At 48.7% G+C, this 26527-nt stretch overlaps 1 protein-coding gene across 1 annotated transcript in view; it reads left to right on the top strand.

The window, feature by feature from the left end:
* The window catches only part of ADGRD2 (adhesion G protein-coupled receptor D2), a 463372-nt gene extending 450958 nt beyond the window's left edge, over positions 1 to 12414 (top strand). Inside the window, exon 22 of the mRNA XM_068247950.1 lies at positions 12304 to 12414. Within this exon, the coding sequence (XP_068104051.1) occupies positions 12304 to 12414 (111 nt within the window). The remainder of the gene's footprint in view (positions 1 to 12303) is intronic.
* Positions 12415 to 26527: the final 14113 nt, after the last annotated feature.

Below are 26527 nucleotides of genomic sequence, written 5' to 3'. Positions count from 1 at the left end.
GACCACCTGAGGAAAAGCGGCACACAAAAGCAAAGCCACACACCGCAGTGGAAGATACCAGGTCACAATTATTTCTCAAAAAAGGTGATACCCAAACTGCACCGTGATGTTGAAAGGCAAGTGGTGTCATCTCTGGCACACAGCGTTGGGTCAAGGGTCCATCTGACCACGTGGTCTGCAAAGCATGGTCAGGCCTGCCCGAAGACTAAGTCAGTCCCCACAAACAGCATCTCTGCCTGCACGCCGTGTGACTGCCTACCCCAAGACTAAGTCGCTCCCCACACAGCACCTCTGCCTGCAGGCCCCTTGACTGCCTTCTCCGCCACCACCAACAGGGTCCAGGACTCCAGGCGGATTCCTGAATTTTAAGGCTGCTGCTAGCAGCGGCAGCTATAATAATGTTTCTGGTGCGTGTAGATGCCTGCCTAATTTTTCCTGACTGCACTGCAGCTGCAACAACAAAACAAAAGGCATGTACATGTGTCAATTCCCCTTCGTGATCGTTACCTTGCCGCGGTGAAGGGGCTTGCTCACAATGAAGCAATGACCGCCGCCTGTAGGAGTGTCTCGGGGGGGGTGCACACCCAAGATAATAAGGTCGTTGCTTCATTGTGGACAGACCAAATTCGATCAGCTGGACAGTCACTGTTCTGTCATTGAGCTACCTCAGCCCGGCGACCATATGGGCTGGAAAGCCGCCATCACCTGCACTCTCGTCATGGTGCGCACCAGTCCAGCACGGCCGTCACTACACAAACTGCTGTGTGCGGTGCGTTACAGTGAGTTTGATCTGTCAGTGTGAAGCAGAACACTAATTACAATACCTGATTAATGTGTACACATGCAAGATGTTTTAAAGCACTTTAGGCCTCCAATTTAGCATGCAATGGGATTTCTGCCCTTAAAACGCTGCTTTGCGTCAAATCCAGAATTTTCCACCGGACTTTTGGCGTGTATCCCACTCCCCCATGCAAAAACTCAGATGTTAGACCCCTTAAAACATCTTTTTCCATCACTTTTGAGGCCAGCATAAATGTTTCTATTTTTCAAAGTTCCCTTCCCCATTGAAGTCTATTGCGGTTCGCGAAAGTTCGCGTGAACCAAACCTTTTGCGGAAGTTCGCAAACCGAAAATCGGAGGTTCGGGCCATCTCTAATGTACAGTGCCTAGCACGCACATAACTACTGTAGGCTGTGTTCCGTTTTTTCTTCCTCTGTGTAACGATCGGTGGGCACAGAGAGTATCCGATTACCGGTGATCTGCAGTATCACCGGAAATACAGATATATACCAGATTATAAGTGATCTGCAGTCTCACCGATAATCCGATATACAGACTAACCTCTGTTCACCTGAGTAGAGTGTAGTGTTTGGTGTAACAGTAACACTTTGAGGACTAGGCCTCAGTGCAGCAAGGAGTACTGCACAGATTCCTTCCGCAGACCTGAGCTCTCCAAGACGGGAGGAGTCAGACTGACAGTAGGAAGGATGTCTGAAAGTGACCCGCAGGAGGAAGGGTCGCTAACAGAGCGAGGAACCGCCTCTAACGGTAAGGTCGGTTCTCGAGGTCGGACAAGCCAGGTCGTATACACACAGACAGATAAAGTACAAGATCAGGAGACAAAGGCGGAGTCTAGGTACAGGCAGGGTTCGGCAACGGGGTATCAGATATATCGAGGTACAGAATCAGGAGGCTGAGGCGGAGTCTAGAAACGAGCCGGAGATCGGCAACAGAGTATCAGAATTATCGAGGTACAAGATCAGAGTTCAGAAGGGTAGTCAAGGCAGGCAAAAGTCATAACAGATAATCACAATCAAACTAGTACTTTAGCTATCAACAGAATCTAGCTAAGTGTAGGATTACAGCTCCAGCTGGTCCCGGCACACTTGCGGATCTGACTACGGATCTGGGTGCTCCCACATATGTGATCGCACGCCAGACAAAGAGCAAGTGAACAACCAGCAGTATATATACTCTAGGACCTTTCCAGGACCTCCCTAATTGCTGGTCCAATGAGAGCAGTGGAAATTGTCAGCTGACCCAGCTGGTCAGCTGACTCCCTTCTAACTGTTATTTAAACTCTGCCTCTGTGCTCGCGCGCGTGTAAGTCTGAATCTTGGTGGACTATCAGTCCCAGCCACACCAGTACTGTCATGCAATGTATCTAGTGCGGGGGCCGCCTCTGATGCGGATTCCGCCGTTACCAATGCGGATTCCGCCGTTACCAATGCGGATTCCGCCGCACTGTCTATGCGGCGTTTTTTCCGCGTTGTGACGCCATGCTGGACGCGGAAACAGCCGCCTCACCTTGAGAGACGGCGGCCTTTCCGCGTTTCCTTACACTCTGCCTGAAAGAGTTAAATATCAGGTATGTAAGTGGCTGACGCGTTTCCTTACAGTACCCCCCCCCCCCGAGGAGTGGACTCCGGACAACTCCTACCAGGTTTCTCGGGGTGTAAGGCATGAAACTCCCTCACCAACTCATCCGCATGCATACGGTTCCCAGGTACCCATTGCCTCTCCTCGATGCCATACCCTTTCCAATGTACGAGGTACTGTACCGAGTTTTGTACCTTGCGAGAATCTAATATTTTTTTCCACTTCATATTCGGGTTGGGTATCTACCAACACGGGAGGAGGAGGAGTAGGACCCACCTGGACTGCAGGTTTAAGAAGGGACACGTGGAAGGACTTTACCCCCCGCATGCTGGTGGGAAGGTCAATGGTATAAGTAACATTGTTAATTCTTTTGGTCACGTTAAATGGGCTTACAAACCTAGGACCCAGTTTGGTAGATGGTTGCTTCAGGGTCAAGTGACGTGTGGACACCCAGACTAGATCCCCTGGCTGAAACTTCCATTCCACGGACCGTCTCTTATCTGCTTGACCCTTCTGACTCTGAAACGCCTTCTGCAAATTCCCCTTAACAATTCCCCAATTGTCACTGAGTGACCTCTGCCAATCCTCCAGTGCAGGAAATGGAGACGAGATAACTGGAAAAGGAGAGAATTTGGGTGACCTCCCTGTCACAATCTGGAAAGGGGAAAACCCAGACGAGGAATTCTTTAAATTATTTTGGGCGAATTCCGGGAAGGGCAAAAATTTCACCCAGTCACTTTGTGCCTCCGCAACGTAACATCTCAGGAATTGCTCCAGAGATTGGTTAATGCGTTCTGTCTGCCCATTCATCTGTGGGTGGTAGCCTGACGAGAACGACAATTTCATGCCCATTTGGTGACAAAATGCCCTCCAGAATCCAGACACAAACTGGACTCCCCTATCAGACACAATGTCTTCCGGAATGCCATGCAGCCGGAAGACGTGAATGATAAACAATTCGGCCAATTCTTGAGCCGAGGGGAGACCTTTCAGGGGCACAAAATGGGCCATTTTGCTAAACCGGTCGACTACCACCCAAATAACAGACATGCCTTCAGACCTGGGCAATTCCCCCACAAAATCCATGGACAGGTGGGTCCATGGCTCACTCGGGGTAGGCAAAGGCTGCAACCTTCCCACAGGTGCCAGCCTGGAGGGTTTACTCTTGGCACACACCGCACACTCCTTAAATTCCTTGCAATCTGTTGCCAAGGAAGGCCACCAAGCACACCTGGCAATCAGATCCTGCGTTCTGGCCGCTCCAGGATGACCAGCATTCTTGTGGGTGTGAAAGAGTTGCAGAACTTGTAACCGGAATGGCAGTGGGATAAACAAGACCCCTTCGGGCTTCCCCTCAGGAACATCCCGCTGAAAGGGACCCAAAATCTCTGTCCAATCCTCCCAAGTCTCTGTGGTGGCTAACACTAGTTTCTGCGGGATGATGGATTCAGGAGCGGGGGGCTGTGCTGTCTCAGGTTCAAAACACCTGGAGAGGGCGTCTGCTTTGACGTTTTTGCTGCCTGGAGTGTACGTGATTATAAACCTGAATCTCGTAAAAAACAAGGACCACCGAGCCTGACGGGGACTCAGCCTCTTAGCCTCCTCGATGTATTCCAAGTTCTTGTGGTCGGTGTAGACAGTGATCGTGTGCTCTGCCCCCTCTAACCAGTGGCGCCACTCCTCAAATGCCAACTTAATGGCCAGAAGTTCCCGGTTGCCTATATCATAATTTTTTTCTGCAGGTGAAAACCTGCGGGAAAAATAAGCACATGGGTGTAATCTGCCCTGCAACCCAGACCATTGAGACAGCACCGCCCCCACCCCAACCTCTGAGGCATCAACCTCCACAATAAAGGGAAAGGATGTGTCAACATGCCTCAAAATTGGTGCTGAACAAAATAATTTTTTCAATAGAGCAAATGCCGCCACGGCTTCAGGAGACCAGTGGTTTGTATCCGCCCCTTTTTTCGTGAGACTGGTAAGGGGGGCCACTAACATGGAGTATCCCTTAATGAACCTCCTGTAATAGTTCGCGAACCCCAAAAATCTCTGCAGGGCCTTCAACCCCACTGGTTGTGGCCACTCCAACACGGCTGTGACCTTGGCAGGATCCATTGAGAGGCCCGAGGTGGAAATTATGTATCCCAGAAACGTGACCGTGGTCACTTCAAATATACACTTTTCCACCTTAGCGTAGAGCCTATTCTGTCTTAATTTGTTTAGGACAAATTTCACGTGGACCCTGTGTTCGGAGAGGTTATTGGAATAAATTAGTACATCATCGAGGTATACGAGTACGAATCTACCCAATACCTCCCGAAATACCTCATTGATTAGTTCCTGGAAGACGGCTGGCGCATTGCACAACCCGAAAGGCATCACTAAATACTCGTAATGCCCGTCGGGTGTGTTAAAGGCCGTCTTCCATTCATCGCCCCTTCTAATGCGGATTAGGTTGTATGCCCCCCTCAGATCTAACTTAGAAAAGATCTTTGCAGTAGTGACCTGCGTGAATAAGTCGTCTATCAATGGTAACGGATAGCGATTCTTCACCGTGATTTTATTGAGACCCCGGTAATCGATACAAGGTCGAAGACCCCCGTCTTTCTTCTTAACGAAGAAGAAACCGGCCCCAGCAGGTGACCGAGAGGGCCGAATGAACCCCTTGGCTAAGTTGTCACGAATGTATTCCTGCATAGCCAACTTCTCGGGACCGGACAAGTTATACAGGTGACCCCTAGGGGGCATACAACCAGCACGGAGATCAATGGGGCAATCGAACGGGCGATGAGGAGGTAATTGATCAGCAGACTTGGGACAAAATACATCAGAAAAATCGGAATATACCTCGGGAACACCCTCCACGTAAATCTTGGTCTGACCCAATGTCACCTTCCCTAGACACTGTTGGTGACAATAATCGGACCATCTGATTACCTGACCCGTAGCCCAGTCTATCTGTGGAGAGTGGGCTTGTAACCATGGCATGCCTAGGATAATAGTGGAGTTTGACATATGCAAAATGAAAAACTGTAGTTGTTCCCCATGCAGTACCCCTATCGTAACCTTCATCAGCGGAGTCTGGGACAGGGGATGATCCCGTTGCAGAGGGGAATCGTCTACTGCCGTGACCTGAATGGGGGGACTTACTGGAGTGAGAGGAATACCCAACTCCTGAGCAAATTCAAGGTTCATAAAATTGGCCGCTGAGCCAGAATCAATAAAAGCCTCAGTGGCTACAGACTTATTATCCCATGTAATAGTACAGGGGAGAAGTAACTTCTTCTCTTTTTGGGGTGAGAATGATGTGCCTAGGGTGTCACCCCCCACTACTCCTAGGCAGACCCGTTTCCTGACTTGTTAGTGCAGTTTCGCACTCTATGCCCTGCTTCTGCACAATACAGGCACAGTTGTTCTGTTGTTCTCCGCCTACGTTCCACCTGGGTCAGTTTTGATCGACCAATTTGCATTGGTTCGGGTGGAGGTACGGCCGGAGAGGGTGACACAGGCGGAGATGCCGTTACTGAGGATGTAGCAGAAGGTGCCACATACGAGGTCACCCTGACCCGGTGACTGCCCCTAGTCTGCCTCTGATGGCGTAGTCGACGATCGACTCGGATGGCCGATGATATGGCCTCATCGACTGTCCTGGGCTTGGGTAAGGTTCACATTAAGTCAGAGACCTCCTCCGACAACCCAGACAGGAAATAATCCATCAGAGCAAAATTGTCAAATCTGGTGGTAACAGACCACCTACGAAATTCTGCCGCGTAATCCTCGACCGACCCTCTGCCTTGCCGCAAAAGTTTGAGCTTCCGCTCAGAAGTTGCCGCAAGGTCAGGGTCGTCGTATATCACGGCCATAGCCTTAAAAAATTCCTCTACTGAGGTCAGAGCTGTATCTGTGGGAGACAGGTTGTATGCCCAGGATTGGGAATCCCCAGTTAACAGTGTTTTAATAAAAATGACCCGTTGGGTCTCAGTCCCCGAGGATCGGGGTCTCAACTCAAAGTATGACAACACTCTACTCTTGAAATTCCGGAAGTCAGACTTGTGGCCGGAAAATTTATCAGGTACAGGCATACGTATGTCATCACTAGGAGGGGATCGCGCTGAATCAACTGACATCTGGAGGGTTCGCACAGAGCCCGATAGGGAATCAATCAAAGCTTTGTGCTGGCCCAGTGCTTGATGAATGCTATCCACCGAAGTAGCAAGCACAGTCAGAGGATCAGCGCGTTCCATCTGTTTTATGGTTTGGCGTTCTGTAACGATCGGTGGGCACAGAGAGTATCCGATTACCGGTGATCTGCAGTATCACCGGAAATACAGATATATACCAGATTATAAGTGATCTGCAGTCTCACCGATAATCCGATATACAGACTAACCTCTGTTCACCTGAGTAGAGTGTAGTGTTTGGTATAACAGTAACACTTTGAGGACTAGGCCTCAGTGCAGCAAGGAGTACTGCACAGATTCCTTCCGCAGACCTGAGCTCTCCAAGACGGGAGGAGTCAGACTGACAGTAGGAAGGATGTCTGAAAGTGACCCTCAGGAGGAAGGGTCGCTAACAGAGCGAGGAACTGCCTCTAACGGTAAGGTCGGTTCTCGAGGTCGGACAAGCCAGGTCGTATACACACGGACAGATAAAGTACAAGATCAGGAGACAAAGGCGGAGTCTAGGTACAGGCAGGGTTCGGCAACGGGGTATCAGATATATCGAGGTACAGAATCAGGAGGCTGAGGCGGAGTCTAGAAACGAGCAGGAGATCGGCAACAGAGTATCAGAATTATCGAGGTACAAGATCAGAGTTCAGAAGGGTAGTCAAGGCAGGCAAAAGTCATAACAGATAATCACAATCAAACTTTCAGTACTTTAGCTATCAACAGAATCTAGCTAAGTGTAGGATTACAGCTCCAGCTGGTCCCGGCACACTTGCGGATCTGACTACGGATCTGGGTGCTCCCACATATGTGATCGCACGCCAGACAAAGAGCAAGTGAACAACCAGCAGTATATATACTCTAGGACCTTTCCAGGACCTCCCTAATTGCAGGTCCAATGAGAGCAGTGGAAATTGTCAGCTGACCCAGCTGGTCAGCTGACTCCCTTCTAACTGTTATTTAAACTCTGCCTCTGTGCTCGCGCGCGTGTAAGTCTGAATCTTGGTGGACTATCAGTCCCAGCCACACCAGTACTGTCATGCAATGTATCTAGTGCGGGGGCCGCCTCTGATGCGGATTCCGCTGTTACCAATGCGGATTCCGCCGTTACCAATGCGGATTCCGCCGCACTGTCTATGCGGCATGCGGCGTTTTTTCCGCGTTGTGACGCCATGCTGGACGCGGAAACAGCCGCCTCACCTTGAGAGACGGCGGGCTTTCTGCGTTTCCTTACACTCTGCCTGAAAGAGTTAAATATCAGGTATGTAAGTGGCTGACTCAGACAGGAAGTAACTAAAGTGTGACCCTTACTGATAAGAAATTCCAACTATAAAACACTTTCCTAGCAGAAAATGGCTTCTGAGAGCAAGAAAGAGGTAAAAAGGGGAATTTCTTATCAGTGAGGGTCACATTGTAGTCACTTCCTGTCTGAGTCAGGACCGAGTCAGCCACTTACATGCCTGATATTTAATTATTTCAGGCAGAGAAAGAAAAAAAGGAACACAGCATAGTTATTAGTGTGCTAGGCACTGTACATACCCATGTCTATCTCATCATGTCACGTCACTTCGGGTATCCTTAAGGGCTGGTTCAGACGGACGTCTGCGTGGCGTCGCGTCTGGGGGCGTTGCGGCGGCTGCGCGGTCAGGCTTTCAGTAGCCTTCGGTCGCGTCGTGATGTGGTCGCGTTTTTTTCTTCCCCTAGGGGAACATTAGCCGTCGCGGTTGGCCGCTCCCTGGAAGCAACATGTCGCTTCCAGGGGCAGCCCGAACGCTCGCGAAAATCGGGACCCGAACGCCGCGTTCGGGTAAAAGTGCGCAAAAGCTCGGTGTAAACGCTCCCATTCACTTGAATGGGAGCGTTTACCGCGACGTTCCGAACGCTTGCGGTAAACGCTCTGCAAGCTTCCGTCTGAACCAGCCCTTAACCCTCCTGGCGGTATGAAAAATTCCACCAGGAGGCAGCGCAGCAGGTTTTTTTTTTGTTTTGTTTTTTTTTAAATCATGTAGCGAGCCCAGGGATTTCCTGGAGGGCTTCCCCCGTCGCCATGGTGACAGGGCGGGATGACGTCACCGAGGTCAGCGACGTCATTGGGAGTCCCGATCCACCCCTCGGTGCTGCCTGGCACTTATTGGCCAGGCAGCACACGGTGTCGGGGGGGGGGGGGGGGGGGCGCGCCGCAACGGATAGCGGCGATCGGGCGCGGGGCGGCGGCGATCAGTGTGCTGGCGCAGACAGCAAAGTGCTAGCTGCGTCTGGCAAAAAAAAGGTAAGCAAATCGGCCGAGCAGGGACGGAGAAAACCTCCTGCACGGCTTACCTTGAACTACGTTCGGGGTTACCACCAGGAAGGTTAAAGAGGAGCTTTAATCCAAGATTCAGTCATCCCAATCAGTGGCTGATGCCCCCTTTCCCATAAGAAATCTTTACCTTTTCTCAAACAGATCATCAGGTGGGGCCTGTGTGGCTGACACTGTGGGAAAACCCATTCCACAGTGTGATGTTATGACCAAGATCCTGACAGTTTGCGGTCTGTGAACCTCATTGCATTGTGAGCTATAACTTTCCCAAATGCCAAGCAATATCTCCATCTGTGCAAACAAACCTTCTGCACAGATCACCTGGCAGAACTGAAGATGTCACCACCAGCAGTGGCGTAGCAATAGGGAATGTAGAGGTTGCGACCACACCAGGGGGCCCTTGGGCCAGAGGGGCCCCAAGGGACCTTTCCTCAATCGCAGTATTAGCTCTTTATTTGGGTAGGATGGAGGCACCCAATGTGTGTTCTATTTTACTGTTTTAAAATATAAATTAAATTTTTTTTTTTTTAAAAGAGAGGTAATCGCTTACCTCTCCAGAAGATATAGACACCAGTTCAAGCGGGAAAAAGTTTTTATTCAAAAAGCAATCTGACAACCCTTTCCTCAGGTCAATACAAAATGCCTTGGATAACATAGGGGATTGAGTGTAGGCGCCTCTAATGAGAAAAACCCTATAGCTCTTTATTTTGTCCTGTGCTGGTAATAATCACTTATGTAGATGCTTTAAATAGTGGTTACCGTTAATCAACTCTTCCCCATCCCCTTCTTGCACCTCGGATACTGAGGTTGTCCTTGGCAGGTTTTGGTGCGCCGTATCAATTGTTATGTGCTTGGAGGGCCGTGTGTAAAACTTGCACTGGGGCCCATAGCTTCTTAAGGTGCGTACACACATGCGACTATAGTCGTTTGTAACGATCGTTCCCCGATCTTTACTAACGACGATCGTTACAAAAAACGAACCACCGACTATTAAGGCAAACGACGAACGAGCCAAATCGCTACAAAAGAAAGTTCTGTCTCGGCGGATTTTAACCAACGACGATCGTTTGCAAAAGTAGTACATCGTTGCAAACGGTCGTTCGTACTAGGCTTGACATGCGCATTTCACTATTTCTCCCTGAAACTTCTCATTTTTATGCGCAGGCGCAATAGTTGCTTTACGTGATGTAACGTTCGTTCTAACGATGAGATCGTTACACACATTTAAAAACTAACTTTACTCAGGTCGTTCTTTCATCAATTAAAAGCTCGTTCGACGTTCTCAACGAACGATCGTTGTCGCATGTGTGTACGTAGCATCAGTTACACCACTGGCCACCAGTGATCAATTTCTCAATGTAAATCAGTTTGAAAAAAGATTTTACAATGGGCAACACTGACTAATTTATTAATGAATATTGTACAAAATGAGCAATTTCATTCATTATGTAATTTTCAGCACTGTTCCTCTTTAATGTTTTAGCTGCACAAACCTGCAAGTACAGTAATTTACTGACCTTACAGACAGTTCACCCCTGTATGCACAGGTGTCTCTGGCACTGCAGCTCCAGACTTGTCACATAAGGGGCCCATTCACACTAGAGCGTTTTGCCGGCGATTTTTTAAAGCGCTAGTGCAGTAATACCGTATGGGCCCGTTCTCACTTGGGTGATTTGTGTTAATTGCTGGCGATAAACGCAAATTGCCAAACGCAAACGGGTAGCCTGCACCATTTTCAGGCGATTTTCCGGTGATCGCGTTTAGTGCTATAGAACCGCTAAATGCGGAAAAAAACACAAAGTGCGAATGGTGATTTTTTTGCGTTATTTGCCAAAAATCGCCTGAGCAAAACGCTAACAAAAGCGATAGCGTTTTGCAAGTGTGAATGGGGCCGAAGAGTGATTAGAGACTAATCGGGGTAGGGGTCTTTGACCATGTAACTATGCCCCTTGATCCTGGGGTTGTGTTGCTTATCACTATATACTGGGCTTAACCTCTTAAGGAACACGGTGTAAAACCCGCCTAGTGACCAGGCCATTTTTTACAAAATAGGCCACTGCAGCTTTAAGGCCTCGCTGCAGTGCCGTACAAGTCAGCACACAAGTGATCCCCCCCCCCCCCCCTTCCTTTTCTCCCCACCAACAGAGCTTTCTGTTGGTGGGGTCTGATCCCAGCAGGGATGTTAATTTATTTTTTTTTATGTATGTTTTATTTTTGACTTCAATTCACTTTTTTTTTTATTTATTTTATTGAATCTGCACTCCCTCCCCCCTCCAGCCAATCACTGTGATTGACTGTCATAGGCATTAGCCTATGACAACCGATCACTTCTGTGGGTCTAGAGGGGACAGCCGTGTCACATGGCTGTCCCCAGTACATCGATGCCGTAAATCGCAGCACTGTAAACTGTAAATAGACGCCGGTTTCGCCATCTAACAGTCTCCTAGCGGCGATCGCCACTGGTAGACTGATGGCGGAGCGGAGCTCTGTCATTCATGTGAAGATGCGTGCGTGATCTCCTGCAATCTCCACCCAGAGCCTTTCAAGAGAACCCGAGGTGGGATTTACTTATGCTAGTGGGGCACAGAGGCTAGTTGTGCACACTAACACCAGCCTCTGTTGCCCCATGGTGTGCCTCCAAGACCCCCCTGCGCGCCGCTATACCCTCCCCCCGCAGTGCTACCCGCCCGCGTCACTTCCCTCCAATCAGCGGGAGGAAAGGGACGCAGGCGGGTAGCGCCGATACGGAAGAGGCGAGGGAGCGGCGCTAACAGACAGGCGAGAGGTAAACATTGTGCTGGCGACACGCTGCGTGTCGCCAGCACTGCGGGGGGGGGGGGGTATAGCGGCGCGCAGGGGGGTCTTGGAGGCACACCATGGGGCAACAGAGGCTGGTGTTAGTGTGCACAACTAGCCTCTGTGCCCCACTAGCATAAGTAAATCCCACCTCGGGTTCTCTTTCACGCCAGTCGGCGTGGAGTGGTTTGGGGCTGCCACACTGCTTACGCCAATCGGTGTGGAGCAGTCATAAATCGGTTAAACAGCATTATAGCAGCAACGGTTAAAGGCGGTTAACAGCATCGTCCTAAAACATGCCTCTGCACCTCCTCGAAAACAGCGGATCAATGAAATAAATATGCAGCACTGAAAATAGTCAAGTTTTATAGCAGTAGTAGCAACAAGTGGAAAATATTCATATTCTGCTTTGAACTTACTCCCACTTTTTGACTTATTAGTAGTAGAACACTGACTTATGATTATTATTATTTTATATAGTAGAAGAAGATATGATTTTCCTTTTTAATGCTTCCAACACATGCTAATGTATCATGACTATGTAAAGTCAATAGCATGTCCGTGAATAATAATAATATCCGAGCTTTTAAGTAATAACGTAATATTTTTTTCTCATTTAAATCACAATTAATATGTTTCATTTAAATCATTTTGGATTTGTAGTATGCTCATCCAGCAGCAGATGGCGACATCATTGCATCTACTGAGCTTTGTGCTGCTAAGGTTGATTTGAATGAGGTTACTGCAGAGAAAATGGAAAGTGGAGGAAAATGATCATTGTATAATTTTATAAAGAGTGGCATGTAAGTTGTTCTAAATGTCTTTTTTCTCGTAAAATAGTGATTTGAAATCTGGTTGGATAACCTTTTCAAGTGTACTTTATATATTTTTTTTAAGCTCTGACATATTTCACAGCAGTGCGCAAGGAACGCTAATACATTAACTTACACTGTAATGTCTCTCCACCACAGTCGCACACAATTTTATTATTATTATTATCGTCATGATCATACATATATTTGGCTCCAACACATTGGCAGACCTTTTCTCCTCTCTCTCTGCACACAGACATTATTATTGATTTATAAAGCACCCACAAATTCCATGCGGCTGACATACAGACTCACTCCATTCTCCCATTACATTACTCAGCCCAGGGGCTGCATATGCCTGTATTTCCCACAGCCCTGTAGATGTGTGTATGAAATAGAGGCATGAGGAAAAATGTAAGCCTAAACTATATGTAGATGTGAGTCTAAACTATAACTACTATTGTGAACGGTGTGCCAAATGTAAACGAAAAAATATTTACAATGGTAATGACAATAGTCCCCCCCCCCCCCGATGCATAACCATAAAACCCTCCTTCCTGCTGCCTAAGGCCTCGTTCACATTAGGCAACGCATTCAAAATGCAAGCGCACACGATCGCACGCCATCTGCATTGCCGAGCACTGCGCTGATGATTCCAATCATTACAGTGAATAAGATCAGCGCTGTGCTGTGCCAAAAATGCATGTAGCATGCAATTGTGCATTGCATTGCTGCGCAGCGCATATAGTTTGAATGTTCGTGCTGTCTTCTGATGTTCTTGCGTGTCACATACCATACGAAATGCACACAGCAGTGCGCATAGTTTGAATGATTCCTCACCCTAAAAATTCCCTTCCTGATGCTTAAACTTAAACCCCCCTTTCCTTAAAACTAAACTTAAAAACACCCTTTCTAACCTTATAATATTCAAAAGGATCATTTTCAAAATTGAAAAATGTGTAAATATGAAAGACAAAACATTTCAAAAACAATAACATTCAAATTTTCAGTAACAACAAATGTTGGTTAGATGGGCCTGGCACACATTATCTATTGTGAGCCCAAATTTCTGCTTTGGGCGGCCAATAACCGATATATGCATTAGCACCTATGGGTAGAAATGGCCCGAATAGTTTGACCGCGAACTTAATCGCGCGAACTTCGGTGGTTCGCTTTCGTGTCAAAACGCTAACTTTATGCGAGTTCGACCCGCCCCCTATACTACATCATTACGCTCAACTTTGACCCTCTACATCACAGTCAGCAGACACAGGGCAGCCAATCAGGCTACCCTCCCTCCTGGAGCCCCCAATCCCCCCCCCCCCCCCAGCTACGTCAGCCATTATCCTCACTCGGTCTGGCTGCAGTAATTAGAGAAGGGAGAGGTAGCTGCAGAGACACAGGGAAAGCTTAGTTAGGCTCTTGTTAGGCTTGTTAGCTTGCTCCTTGCTGATACTTATTGCTAAAAAGCACCCCACTACAGCTCTTTTGAGAGCTAATGTTCTTCTTGTGATTTTTTTTTTTTTTTTTTGTGGCCCACTGACACTTAGAGTTGGGGCGAACGGTTCGCCTGCGAACGGATCCATGCGAACTTCCGTGGTTCGCGTTCGCGTCCCGCAGGCGAACCTTTGCGGAAGTTCGGTTCGCCCCATAATGCACCATGGAGGGTCAACTTTGACCCTCTACATCACAGTCAGCAGGCACAGTGTAGCCAATTAGGCTACACTAGCCCCTGGAGCCACTCCCCCCTACTAAAAGGCAGGCAGCGGCGACCATTACGGTCACTCGTGTGCCTGCATTAGTGAGAGTAGGGCGAGCTGCTGCACACTCTCTCTCATAGGGAAAGATTAGTTAGGCTTAGCTTGTCCCTGGCTGCATACCTGTTCTGTGAACCCACCACTGCATACCTGTTCTGTGAACCCGCCACTGCATACCTGTTCAGTGAACCCGCCACTGCATACCTGTTCAGTGAACCCGCCACTGCATACCTGTTCAGTGAACCCGCCACTGCATACCTGTTCAGTGAACCCGCCACTGCATACCTGTTCAGTGAACCCACCACTGCATACCTGTTCAGTGAACCCACCACTGCATACCTGTTCTGTGAACCCGCCACTGCATACCTGTACTGTGAACCCGCCACTGCATACCTGTTCAGTGAACCCGCCACTGCATACCTGTTCAGTGAACCCGCCACTGCATACCTGTACTGTGAACCCGCCACTGCATACCTGTTCAGTGAACCCGCCACTGCATACCTGTACTGTGAACCCGCCACTGCATACCTGTTCTGTGAACCCGCCACTGCATACCTGTACTGTGAACCCGCCACTGCATACCTGTACTGTGAACCCGCCACTGCATACCTGTACTGTGAACCCGCCACTGCATACCTGTTCTGTGAACCCGCCACTGCATACCTGTTCAGTGAACCCGCCACTGCATACCTGTTCAGTGAACCCGCCACTGCATACCTGTTCTGTGAACCCGCCACTGCATACCTGTTCAGTAAACCCGCCACTGCATACCTGTTCAGTGAACCCGCCACTGCATACCTGTTCAGTGAACCCGCCACTGCATACCTGTTCAGTGAACCCGCCACTGCATACCTGTTCAGTGAACCCGCCACTGCATACCTGTTCAGTGAACCCGCCACTGCATACCTGTTCAGTGAACCCGCCACTGCATACCTGTACTGTGAACCCGCCACTGCATACCTGTTCAGTGAACCCGCCACTGCATACCTGTACTGTGAACCCGCCACTGCATACCTGTACTGTGAACCCGCCACTGCATACCTGTTCAGTGAACCCGCCACTGCATACCTGTTCAGTGAACCCGCCACTGCATACCTGTACTGTGAACCCGCCACTGCATACCTGTACTGTGAACCCGCCACTGCATACCTGTTCAGTGAACCCGCCACTGCATACCTGTTCAGTGAACCCGCCACTGCATACCTGTACTGTGAACCCGCCACTGCATACCTGTTCAGTGAACCCGCCACTGCATACCTGTTCAGTGAACCCGCCACTGCATACCTGTTCAGTGAACCCGCCACTGCATACCTGTTCTGTGAACCCGCCACTGCATACCTGTTCTGTGAACCCACCACTGCATACCTGTTCTGTGAACCCACCACTGCATACCTGTTCTGTGAACCCACCACTGCATACCTGTTCTGTGAACCCACCACTGCATACCTGTTCTGTGAACCCACCACTGCATACCTGTTCTGTGAACCCACCACTGCATACCTGTACTGTGAACCCACCACTGCATACCTGTTCTGTGAACCCACCACTGCATACCTGTTCTGTGAACCCACCACTGCATACCTGTACTGTGAACCCACCACTGCATACCTGTTCTGTGAACCCACCACTGCATACCTGTACTGTGAACCCACCACTGCATACCTGTTCTGTGAACCCACCACTGTATACCTGTACTGTGAACCCACCACTGCATACCTGTTCAGTGAACCTGCCACTGCATACCTGTACTGTTCAGTGAACCCGCCACTGTATACCTGTTCTGTTCAGTGAACCCGCCACTGCATACCTGTTCTGTTCAGTGAACCCGCCACTGTATACCTGTTCTGTTCAGTGAACCCGCCACTGCATACCTGTTCTGTTCAGTGAACCCGCCATTGTATACCTGTTCTGTTCAGTGAACCCGCCACTGCATACCTGTTCTGTTCAGTGAACCCGCCACTGCATACCTGTTCTGTTCAGTGAACCCGCCACTGCATACCTGTTCTGTTCAGTGAACCCGCCACTGCATACCTGTTCTGTTCAGTGAACAGTTTGGTGCGTCAGTGTGAAGCAGTACCTTAATTACACTACCTGATTGATGTATACACATGCAAGATGTTTTAAAGCACTTTAGGCCTGTCATTTAGCATTCAATATGATTTCTGCCCTTAAAACGCTGCTTTGCGTCAAATCCAGATTTTTCCCAGGGACTTTTGGCATGTATCCCACTCCGCCATGCCCCCCTCCAGGTGTTAGACCCCTTGAAACATCTTTTCCATCACTTTTGTGGCCAGCATAAATTTTTCTTTTTTCAAAGTTCGCATCCCCATTGAAGTCTATTGCGGTTCGCGAACTTTAACGCGAACCGAACCTTCCGCGGAAGTTCGCGAACCCGGTTCGCGAACCTAAAATCGGAGGTTCGGCCCAACTCTACTGACACTTGCATATACAGCCCTGTCACAGTCAGTCGCAGATGGCCCTTGGTAATTCCTATACTGCGCAAGGACCAACACATTCAGCACACAAAAGCAAATCCACACACTGCAGTGGAAGATATGCAATTATTTCTCAAATAAGGCGATACCCAAACTGTACCGTGATGTTGAAAGGCAAGTGGTGTCATCTCTGGCACACAGCATTGGGTCAATGGTCCATCTGACCATGTGGTCGGCAAAGCATGGTCAGACCTGCCCGAAGACTAAGTCAGTCCCCACACACAGAATCTCTGCCTGCACACCGTGTGACTGCCTGCCCCAAGACTAAGTCACTCCCCACACAGCACCTCTGCCCGCAGGCTGCTTGACTGGCTTCCTGAATTTTTAAGGCCGCTGCTAGCAGCGAAGGCTATACTAATTTTTCTGGTGTGTGTACATGCCTGCCTAATTTTTCTGGCTGCACTGCAGCTGCAACAACAAAATAAAAGGCATGTACATGTGCCAATTCCCCTTTGTGATCATTACCTTGCCGCGGTGAAGGGGCATGCATATCACAATGAAGCAATGACCGCCGGCTATATGAGTGCATCGGGGGGGGGGGGGGGGGGGCACACCCAAGATAATAAGGTTGTTGCTTCATTGTGGACAGACCAAATTTAATCAGCTGGACAGTCACTGTTGTTCTATCATTGAGCTATCACAGCCCGGCGGCCATATGGGATTGAAAACCTGCACGGCCTGCTCTCTGGCCATAGTGCGCACCAGTCCAGCATGGCCGTCACTACAAAAACAGCTGTTTGCGGTGCGTTACACAGTGAGTGTGGTGTGTCAGTGTGAAGCAGTACTCTATTACACTCCCTGATTGATATATACACATGCAAGATGTTTTAAAGCACTTTAGGCCTGCAATTTAGCATTCAATGTGATTTCTGCCCTTAAATGCTGCTTTGTGTCCAATCCAGATTTTTCCCCAAGACTTTTGGCGTGTATCCCACACCACCATGCCCCCCTCCAGGTGTTAGACCCCTTGAAACATCTTTTCCATCACTTTTGTGGCCAGCATAAGTGTTTCTAGTTTTCAAAGTTTGCCTTTTCATTGAAGTCTATTGCAGGTTCTCGGAAGCTCACGTGAACCGAACTTTTGCGGAAGTTCACGAATCGAAAATCGGAGGTTTGGGCCATCTCAAATAGCAATAAGAGGTCATGTGCATACAGTAGGAACTTTACTGTTGTGTCATGTAGGGCGAGTCCTGATGCTAGTGAGGCATCAAAGGCAGAGGCCAATTTTGTGATGTATATGTTGAAAAGAGTTAGACTCAGGCTGCAACCCTGTCTTACCCACCCACCACTGCACTTATTCCCAGTGTATGAGCTCTTTATGACATTGTATGTTTTTCCTCCTATTCCGCTATCTAGGAGTCTCAGGAACAGGCCTGGACTTCAAAAGCCTTTTTGAAGTCCACAAAACAGGCACATATTTTCCCTTCCTTCGCCTGCGTACATGGTACTTGATAAAGGTGTGCAGGGTGTAGATGTGGTTGATGGTGGGATGGTTAGGTGCAAATCCTGCTTGGCTTTTACTGAGAACATTGTGCTGTGTGAGAATGGTGAGGATTCTCTGATTCATGATACTGTAGTGTAGAACAGTTTTCCCAGTGTGCTGCTCACACAGGTGCTTCCGTAGTTGGCTGAGTCTTAGGGATCTCCACTCTTGTAAATGGGAGTTATAATAAGTTCTTCATTCCAGACCTTAGGAAAGTGACCAGCGTACAGGGTCAGATTTAATAGTTTTTCCATATTGTAGCATGTATTTCTGGGGAGCCATATCTGAACATGTATGATAGGATTCTATCTGTGCCACTAGCTTTTTGCATTGCATAAGTTTCATCTTCTCTTTTATTTCCTCCGGTATAAAAGGTGTTGTATGGAGTGGGTTATGAAAATCCTTCCCTTTCTCCTCCATGTTATGTAATTTGCTGTTTATTTGTATTTGTTCTGGGCTGAGTTATTTTATATGAATATCTCTGTATATTCATATACAGAGATATTATCTTGACCAAGATGGCGCCCCTGCAGGTCGCCTCGGTCACATGGCTCCTGTAACTATGTCGTTTTTTTCATAGTTCCAGCTCTATTGGACGGTTTTCTTTTTGTGCCTCAATTGTTGTAGTTAGTTTAGTTAGTTTTAGTTATTTTTTAGTTAGTTTTTAGTTAGTCTTTAGTTCTGTAGTTAGGGCAGCAGTCTCTGGCTGCAACTCACCTGATGCCTGCACGCTGCTCACCACACCACGGGGTCCCACGCCGGCCCTCAGCTCCACTCGACTGTTGCCACCACCCCGGTCTTTACCTGCTGCTGCTTCTATGTCAGACCTCGCTGTCTGCGGACGTCTGCTCCTGCCGCATCGGAAACATCCCGGCTCCTGAACACCGCTGCAACTCCTGCCACCGGCTGCGCACCCAGCGCTATTACACCACGTGGTCCCTCGCCGACCCTCTGCTTCGGGTCCCCGGATGCTGCCGCTGCAGCTCCTGCCTCCTACGCTGCTCCAGCTGCTCACCTGACGCCCTCACTACACGTGGCGCCGTCTCGGGTCCCCGGTATCGCCACTACACCGCAACTCTAGGCTGGGCCCGGCCTGCCCCTCTCTTCTTGTGGCAGTCTCCTCCGCTGATCCCACGTGCCTGCACACCACTGCCCTACAGGCTCCAGCCTCCAGGACCTGTGGCCCCCGGGACCACACACCTCCAGCAGCTGTAGATCCTCCGGTCTGTGGCTGCCCGTGTCATCTCTCCAATGGTGAGTCCCACTGCTGGTATCCTCACTCACTACTGGGCATGAGACCCACTATACTATACTGTCCTTGCTCAGCCCGCTGCCTGCTCCATACCATGTACCTGTGCCTCATACTGTGCTGTCTGCTCCTTACAACCTACTGTGCCATCCTGCTGTGCCGTGCTGCCTGCCATACCATCCCTCTGTGCTGTGCCGTGCTGGGCCTTACACTGTGCTGTGCTACCTGCTCCAAACCATCTACATACCACCTACCTGGGCCATATACTGTGCTGTGCTGCCTGCTCCCTACTATCTACTGTGCCATCCATGCTGTGCCATGCTGCCTGCCATACCATCCCTCTGTGCTGTGCTGTGCTGCCTACCCCTCACAATCTACTTGTGCCTCATACTGAGCCGTGCTGCCTGCCCCATACCATCTACCCTGGCCTGATACTGTGCTGCGTGTGCTACCTGCTCCTTACCATCTACTTGGGCCACATGCTGTGCTGCACTGACCGCTCCATACCACCTACCTGGGCCACTTACTGTGCTGAGCTGCCCTCCCCATACCATCTATTGTGCCCGCTCCATATCATCTACGTGCGCCTTGTACTGTTGTACTGCGCTGTGCGGTCGGCTCCATTCCATACTACCTACTTGGGCCATACACTGTGCGGTGCTGTCTGCCCCATACCATCTACTGTGGCATATACGGTGCTGTGCTGTATACGGTGCCAGGCCAGCTGCCCGTTCCATACCATCCTTGGTGCAACATACTGTGCTGCCCCCTCCATACCACCTATTTGTGCCTCCTACCATTCACCTGGGACATACACTGTGCTGCCTGCTCAATACCACCTACTTTTGCCCCATACTGCGCTGTGCCGTCTGCTCCACAACACCTACCTGGACCATATACTGTGCTGCCTGCTCCCTACAATCTACTGAGCCACCCGTACTTACTGTGGTACTTGCGGTACTTGGGCCATGGGCTCTGAACAGTCACAAAACACTGCCACTCTATCCAGAGAGGCCCTCCTCAAATGGGAACCCCCTGACAGCCCCAATCCTCCACGGGGCTCCCCCCTCTGGGATGCTGTCACCGCTCATATCAAGTACCTCGCCTCCAAGCGAGCACCGAACAAACGCCGTCACAGAGGTAGGAGGGCTGGGGCCCAGGCCCGACTCAAAAGAAAAGGACTACGTACTCCCGTCCCTGCCATCCTACTTGTAAATGTCTGTTCACTCCCCAACAAACTGGACGAGCTGCTCCTCCTACTCGGTAGCAAACCCCAGAGAAGCAAGTATACCCCTGTTCTCTGTTTCACTGAGACCTGGCTGTGTGACAACATCCCCGACAACTCTCTACATGTACCAGGCTACAACCTCCTAAGAGCAGACCACGGCGTAGCCCTCTCTGGGAAAATGAGAGGTGAGGGTATCTGCTTTTACATCAGCACCTCCTGGTGCTCCAACATCACCACTCTCAACAAGACCTGCACCCCAGATGTTGAGTTTCTGGCCATAAACTGCAGGCCCAAATACTCCCCCAGGGAGTTCTCTTCCCTTGTCCTCGTTGGGGTCTACATCCCTCCCGACGCATGCTCCAAGACTGCACTGCAAGCCCCCAGTGACTGTATCTCGCGGTGGGAAACATCCCTCCCTGAGGCTCTGTTCATCATCCTGGGCAACTTTAACAAGGCGAACCTACGACACGAGTTGCCCCGCTACAAGCAGCACATAACCTGTCCTACCAGGAACTGTAACACCCTGGACCACTGCTACACGGTCCACAAGAACGCATACAAGGCCATTAAAAGAGCCCCTCTGGGAAACTCCGACCATAACACAATCCACCTGATCCCCACTTACAGGAGGCTCCTGGAGACCTCCAAGCCCACCGTCAAAACCATCAAAAAATGGACAGCAGAGGCAAAACTGGAACTCCAAGCTTGCTTTGATACCACCGACTGGATGACCCTGGAGACTCCCTCTCTTGACGAGTGGGCCAAAAATGTCACCTCCTACATTAGCTTCTGCGAAGAAGCGTGTGTTCCATCCAAGACGTTCAGGGTCTTCCCCAACAACAAGCCTTGGTTTAACGTCAAACTCCGCCGACTTCGGATACGCAAGGAGGAAGCGCACCTGTCTGGCTCCCCTGAGAAATACAGAGAGGCCAAGTATGCCCTGAAAAGAGAACTGCGATCAGCAAAGAGGGCCTACTCCAACAAACTGGGGCTCTACCTCCAATCAAACAATACACGGGAGGTATGGAAGGGCATGAAAGCAGCCACGAACTTCAAAGCCATACCTCAGCCTGCGACCCCGAGCCTTCGGCTGGCGGAGGAGTTCAATGAGTTCTACTGCAGGTTCGAGCAACAACCGGACCAGCACGTGGTCCAAACAGCCACGGCTAAGGTGACCCCTCCCTCGGGTGAACTCGGCACCCTGGCTTCAGCTGCTGCCCACAAATTAGAGGTGCTCCGGCACCTCCGTAAGCTGAACCCCAGGAAGTCCTCTGGCCCGGATGGAGTGTCGTCGATCTGCCTGAGAACCTGTGCCCACTGCCGAGCAGTTAGCCCCTGTGCTCTCCTCCTTATTCGAGCAGTCATTATCAGACGACATAGTCCCCACCTGTTTCAAGCGGTCAACTATTGTACCGGTCCCCAAAAAACCCGGCAGCACTGAGCACAACAACTTCCGACCAGTGGCCCTAACTTCCAACATCATGAAGCTCCTAGAGCGGCTGGTTCTTGCCCACCTGAAGAGGCACACGGATGCCCTCCTCGACCAGCTCCAACAGATCCGTGGATGACGCCATCAATGCCAGCCTGGCATACATCACTGAACACCTGGAAAACCCTGCCTCCTACGCTAGGATCCTGTTCCTGCAGCTCGGAGTAGATCCCACCCTTCGAACATGGATCAAGGACTTCCTGACAAACAGAACGCAACAGGTGAAACTCGGCAACTGCTACTCCAGCGTCAGAATCACCAATACTGGGGCCCCACAAGGCTGTGTACAGTCACAACTATTGTTCTCCATCCACGGACTCTGTCAAAGTCATCAAATTTGCAGCCGACACCACTATCATCGGCCTAATTGGCAGCAACAGAGAGCATGAGTACTGCAGTGAAGTCGAGAGAATATGCAACTGGTGCGCAGACAATAACCTAGTACTCAACGCCGCAAAGACTGTTGAGCTAGTCGTAGACTTCAGGAGGAACCCTCCCCCCTGTCCTCATTGGGGGAACCAAAGTTTCTAGGGTGACATCTGTGAAGTTCCTCGGCACGACTCTCACTAACAACCTGAAGTGGGAGTGGAATACCACCAAATTTCAGAAGAAATCCCAGCAGAGGTTGTTCTTCCTGCTCAAACTGAAGAGATTTGGCATGTCCAGGGAGCTGCTGACCAGCTTCTACACTGCCACTATAGAATCCATCCTCTGCTCCTCGGTCATAGTCTGGTACACAGGCGCAATGGCCAGCGATAAACAGAAACTGCAGAGAGTCATAACTGACGCAGAGAGAATCATCGGGACTCCTCTTCCACCTCTTGATCTCCTCCACCCCGCCAGGATGAAGAAGAGGGCCACAGCGATCTCCCGTAACCCCTCCCACCCTGGCAGCCGCTACTTCAAGCTCCTCCCACTGGGCTGCCGCTACAGGTCTATACCATGCAAAACCACCAGACGGAAGAACACCTTCTTCCCCCAAGCGGTACGGTTGCTGAACTCCAAATCCTGACAGGCCGGCCTACTGGCATGCACTAGCGGGGTCTTTCAGTCAGTTATTATTATTGGACTGCTTCTGCACGGCAGGTAGAAAAGCACTATCTGCTGACCCAGGACTGTCAGATCTATACCATCACTGTAGTTCTTAATTGTTTATGTGTGCGTCTTGTCTTCCTATACGATGTCTAAGCCATGTGTACCACAAACATTTCCGAGTATAGCTCTTGCTGTATTTGGCAAAATAAAAATGATTCTGATTCTGTATAGGTCTTCAAAGTAATGTAGCCGGACTTGGCCACTTTGGATGTGTTTGATTTTGTTTAGGGTTTTTGCCAATTTGTTTCCAGGTCTCCCAAAATAAGTTTTCTTGCAGGGATTCTTCAAGGCATTGGAGTCGACTTTGGTTGTGGTTTTCTTTTTAAGGGTCACTTTATATTGCCGTTGTATGGCATAATGTGCTGCCCTCAATTCTATGTTATTTGTATATCGTGTTTTTTTATTTTCTATCACCCGTAGGGTATTTTTTAGTGACCTGCATTCACTGTCAAACCATTTATTTGATTTTTTTTTTCTTTGATGGCCTCTTTTGGAACCTTCTTATGTCTGGCATTTTTGCAATGTTGTGTAATATTTGGTTGAGGTCCTTTGTTGCTTGCAACATGCCTTGTTGGTTAGGGTTATAGGTATACGTTTTATAGTCCAGAAGCAGCTGTATTACATCTGGTCTGTTAAGAGCCTCCCTATATTTCTTGGTTGACTCTCTGGACCATTTAAAAGTGGGTGGCAAGTTACACAGGGCGACTAGATGTTGTTGTACAGAAAGCTTGTTTGAGGAATTGATGTATAGTAGGATTTGGTTGTGATCTGACAAATGTGGAGTGAATATGAAGGCATGGATGCTTGCAGGTTCATATCACTGATGGCATAGTCCATCACACTACTGCCTACATGGGAGTCCAGTCTGTGTCTCACTAGAGAGTCCTCTTTGGTTTGGCCTTTAAGGATACAGTCTCAAACATTCTCTCTTGGTCACATGGGCATTAAATCTTGCTGCACATCTTGACTCTCCTTTCACCTCTCTAAAAGGGCATTTAGGGTCTCCCAATCCCATACCCTCCTCTGCAACCAACCAGTTGCATTACAAGGCTCAGTTCTTGCTCCCTTTTTTTTCTATACTTATAGTCTAAGATCAGTCATCAGTTCCTTTGTTATATACATTTTATGCTGTAAATCTCCAAATCTACCTTTTTATGTGTCAAAAGTTTTATTGGTTTTCAACTTTTAATAAATAGAAACATTTTAGTGTTAATTTAATATAAAAAAAATTGGTGAGTATTTTTCATTGTTCAACAGCTTTTGTATCAATCACTTGAGTACCAGCAGTCTCTGACTCTTTAAAGGACCTCTGTCACGAAGATCTTAAAATTTGAAATATATGTAAACATATACAATTAAGAAGTACGTTTCTTCCAGAGTAAAACGAGCCACAAATTACTTTTCTCCTATTTTGCTGTCACTTACAATAGGTAGTAGAAATCTGAAACGACAGGTTTTGGACTAACCCATCTCCTCATGGGGATTTCTTTATTTTCAAAATGCACTAACTGAATGACAGTTGCTCCATCCAACTGCTAAAACAGTGTATGGTGAGTAGGGAGACTGGTCAGCATTTTTGTATAAATCTTTTTCAGGGAGTGTCTGAATAAAGAATAAAGGCCATGCTGAGAATCCCCTATGGAGAGATGGACTAGCCCAAAACCTTTTGGTAATGTCAGATTTCTACTACTTACTGTAAGTGACAGCAACATAGTAGAAAAGTAATTTATGGCTCATCTTACTCAGGAAGAAATGTACTTATTTGTACGTGTTTCAAATTTTAAGATTTTCGTGACAGTTCCTCTTTAAGAACCAGAGTCTGCTAGTACAGAAACCGGGGCTCAATGACATTGCACTGCACGGACCGGTCGCCCTAGCCATTAATGCCGCTCTCCCGAGACTGAAGTCCACTCGCTTTGCTGGTGCTATGACAGCAGAGCTCCATGAGCTGGTCAGGAGCAGATTTCATTGGCTCCTGACCCTGTGATCACTGTGAGCAGGGTTGGTTTAATCAACAATGGGGCCCCAGGGCAAAATAAACCTGGGGGGCCCCCCCAACATATACCCCGGAACAAAAATCGGCATTAGGGGACCTTTTTTGCAGCTGGTATAGTCAGGGTGTGAAGTCCCAATCGGTCGAAGCTCCACATTCTGGCTTTCCTAGCCTGCATGGGGACAAGGGGTTAAAAAGTTTCAGAAGGGGGGACCCCACATAATTTTTTTTTTTTTTAATTCCCACACTCTAAACATAAAAAAAAAATTGGGAAAATAGGAAAAAAGCCATATTGCGGCTGTATAGCGATCACTGGCCAAAGCGCTGCGGCTGCATATAGACCCCCTGGAAACCCCATCAGGAAATGTATTGCGCTTTCGTTTGATGCATGTAAAATTACACTACCGTTAGGTTTGCTACTAAAAGTGACATTTACCGCATTTATAAGTATACTTTTTTCCTTCGAAACTTTAAAATCGATTTTCTCAAAAACTATAAGGTCTTTTTGAAAAATTGTGTTTTCCTCTTATTCCTAATGATCTCCTTAACATATCCTGAAAATTTAGGGTTTCTAGCATTTAAGGTGGATTTGCTATTAACCATTAAAGTCGGCAGGTTTTTAAATGTGTATTTTTTTTCCTTTGAAACTTTAAAATCGATTTTCTCAAAAACTATAAGGCTGATTTGAATTTTTTTTCCTCTTGTAGCCACTGGGGGCCCCTACAAGCTCTGGGGCCCTGGAGCAGCTGCCTCCTTTGCCTCTATGGTAGCGCCGGCCCTGACTGTGAGCCAATGTGGTGGTAGCGGCGGGTCTGGGCAATGCAGTAATTGAAACTAACACAGGGCGTAGATTTCTAAACAGGGAGTAGATTTCAATGAGCTTAGTCCAGAGGCAGTTAACAGCAAATGTTTCAACATCTGACATATGATAACATAATAGTTGTACTGAACAATAACATTCTTTGACTACATATGTTGTTTTGTCCACACAGGGCTTTTATCTTGTAAGAGAATATCTGTGTAACATATTGTCTGTAGTTCACTTCAGGATCAGCAAGCAATCTTATAACACAGAACAATGTGACACTCTACAGGTAGTTACAAGGAAGTATCCACTAGTGCATGGGCGTAACAATCACCCCTGCGACCCCTGCCATTGCAGGGAGGCACATAGGCTTTGGGGGCAATTCCTTCTCCCTCTCCCTAACCGCAAGTGCAGCCAATCATCAAAATTCCTCCATGTTCATTCACAAAAACCGTGTGCAGGAGCGTGTGTAATTTTTTCC

The sequence above is a fragment of the Hyperolius riggenbachi genome, chromosome 8 (assembly GCF_040937935.1).
Source record: "Hyperolius riggenbachi isolate aHypRig1 chromosome 8, aHypRig1.pri, whole genome shotgun sequence".
NCBI classification, from domain to species: Eukaryota; Metazoa; Chordata; class Amphibia; order Anura; family Hyperoliidae; genus Hyperolius; species Hyperolius riggenbachi.
This window is presented reverse-complemented; position numbering and strand designations above follow the sequence as displayed.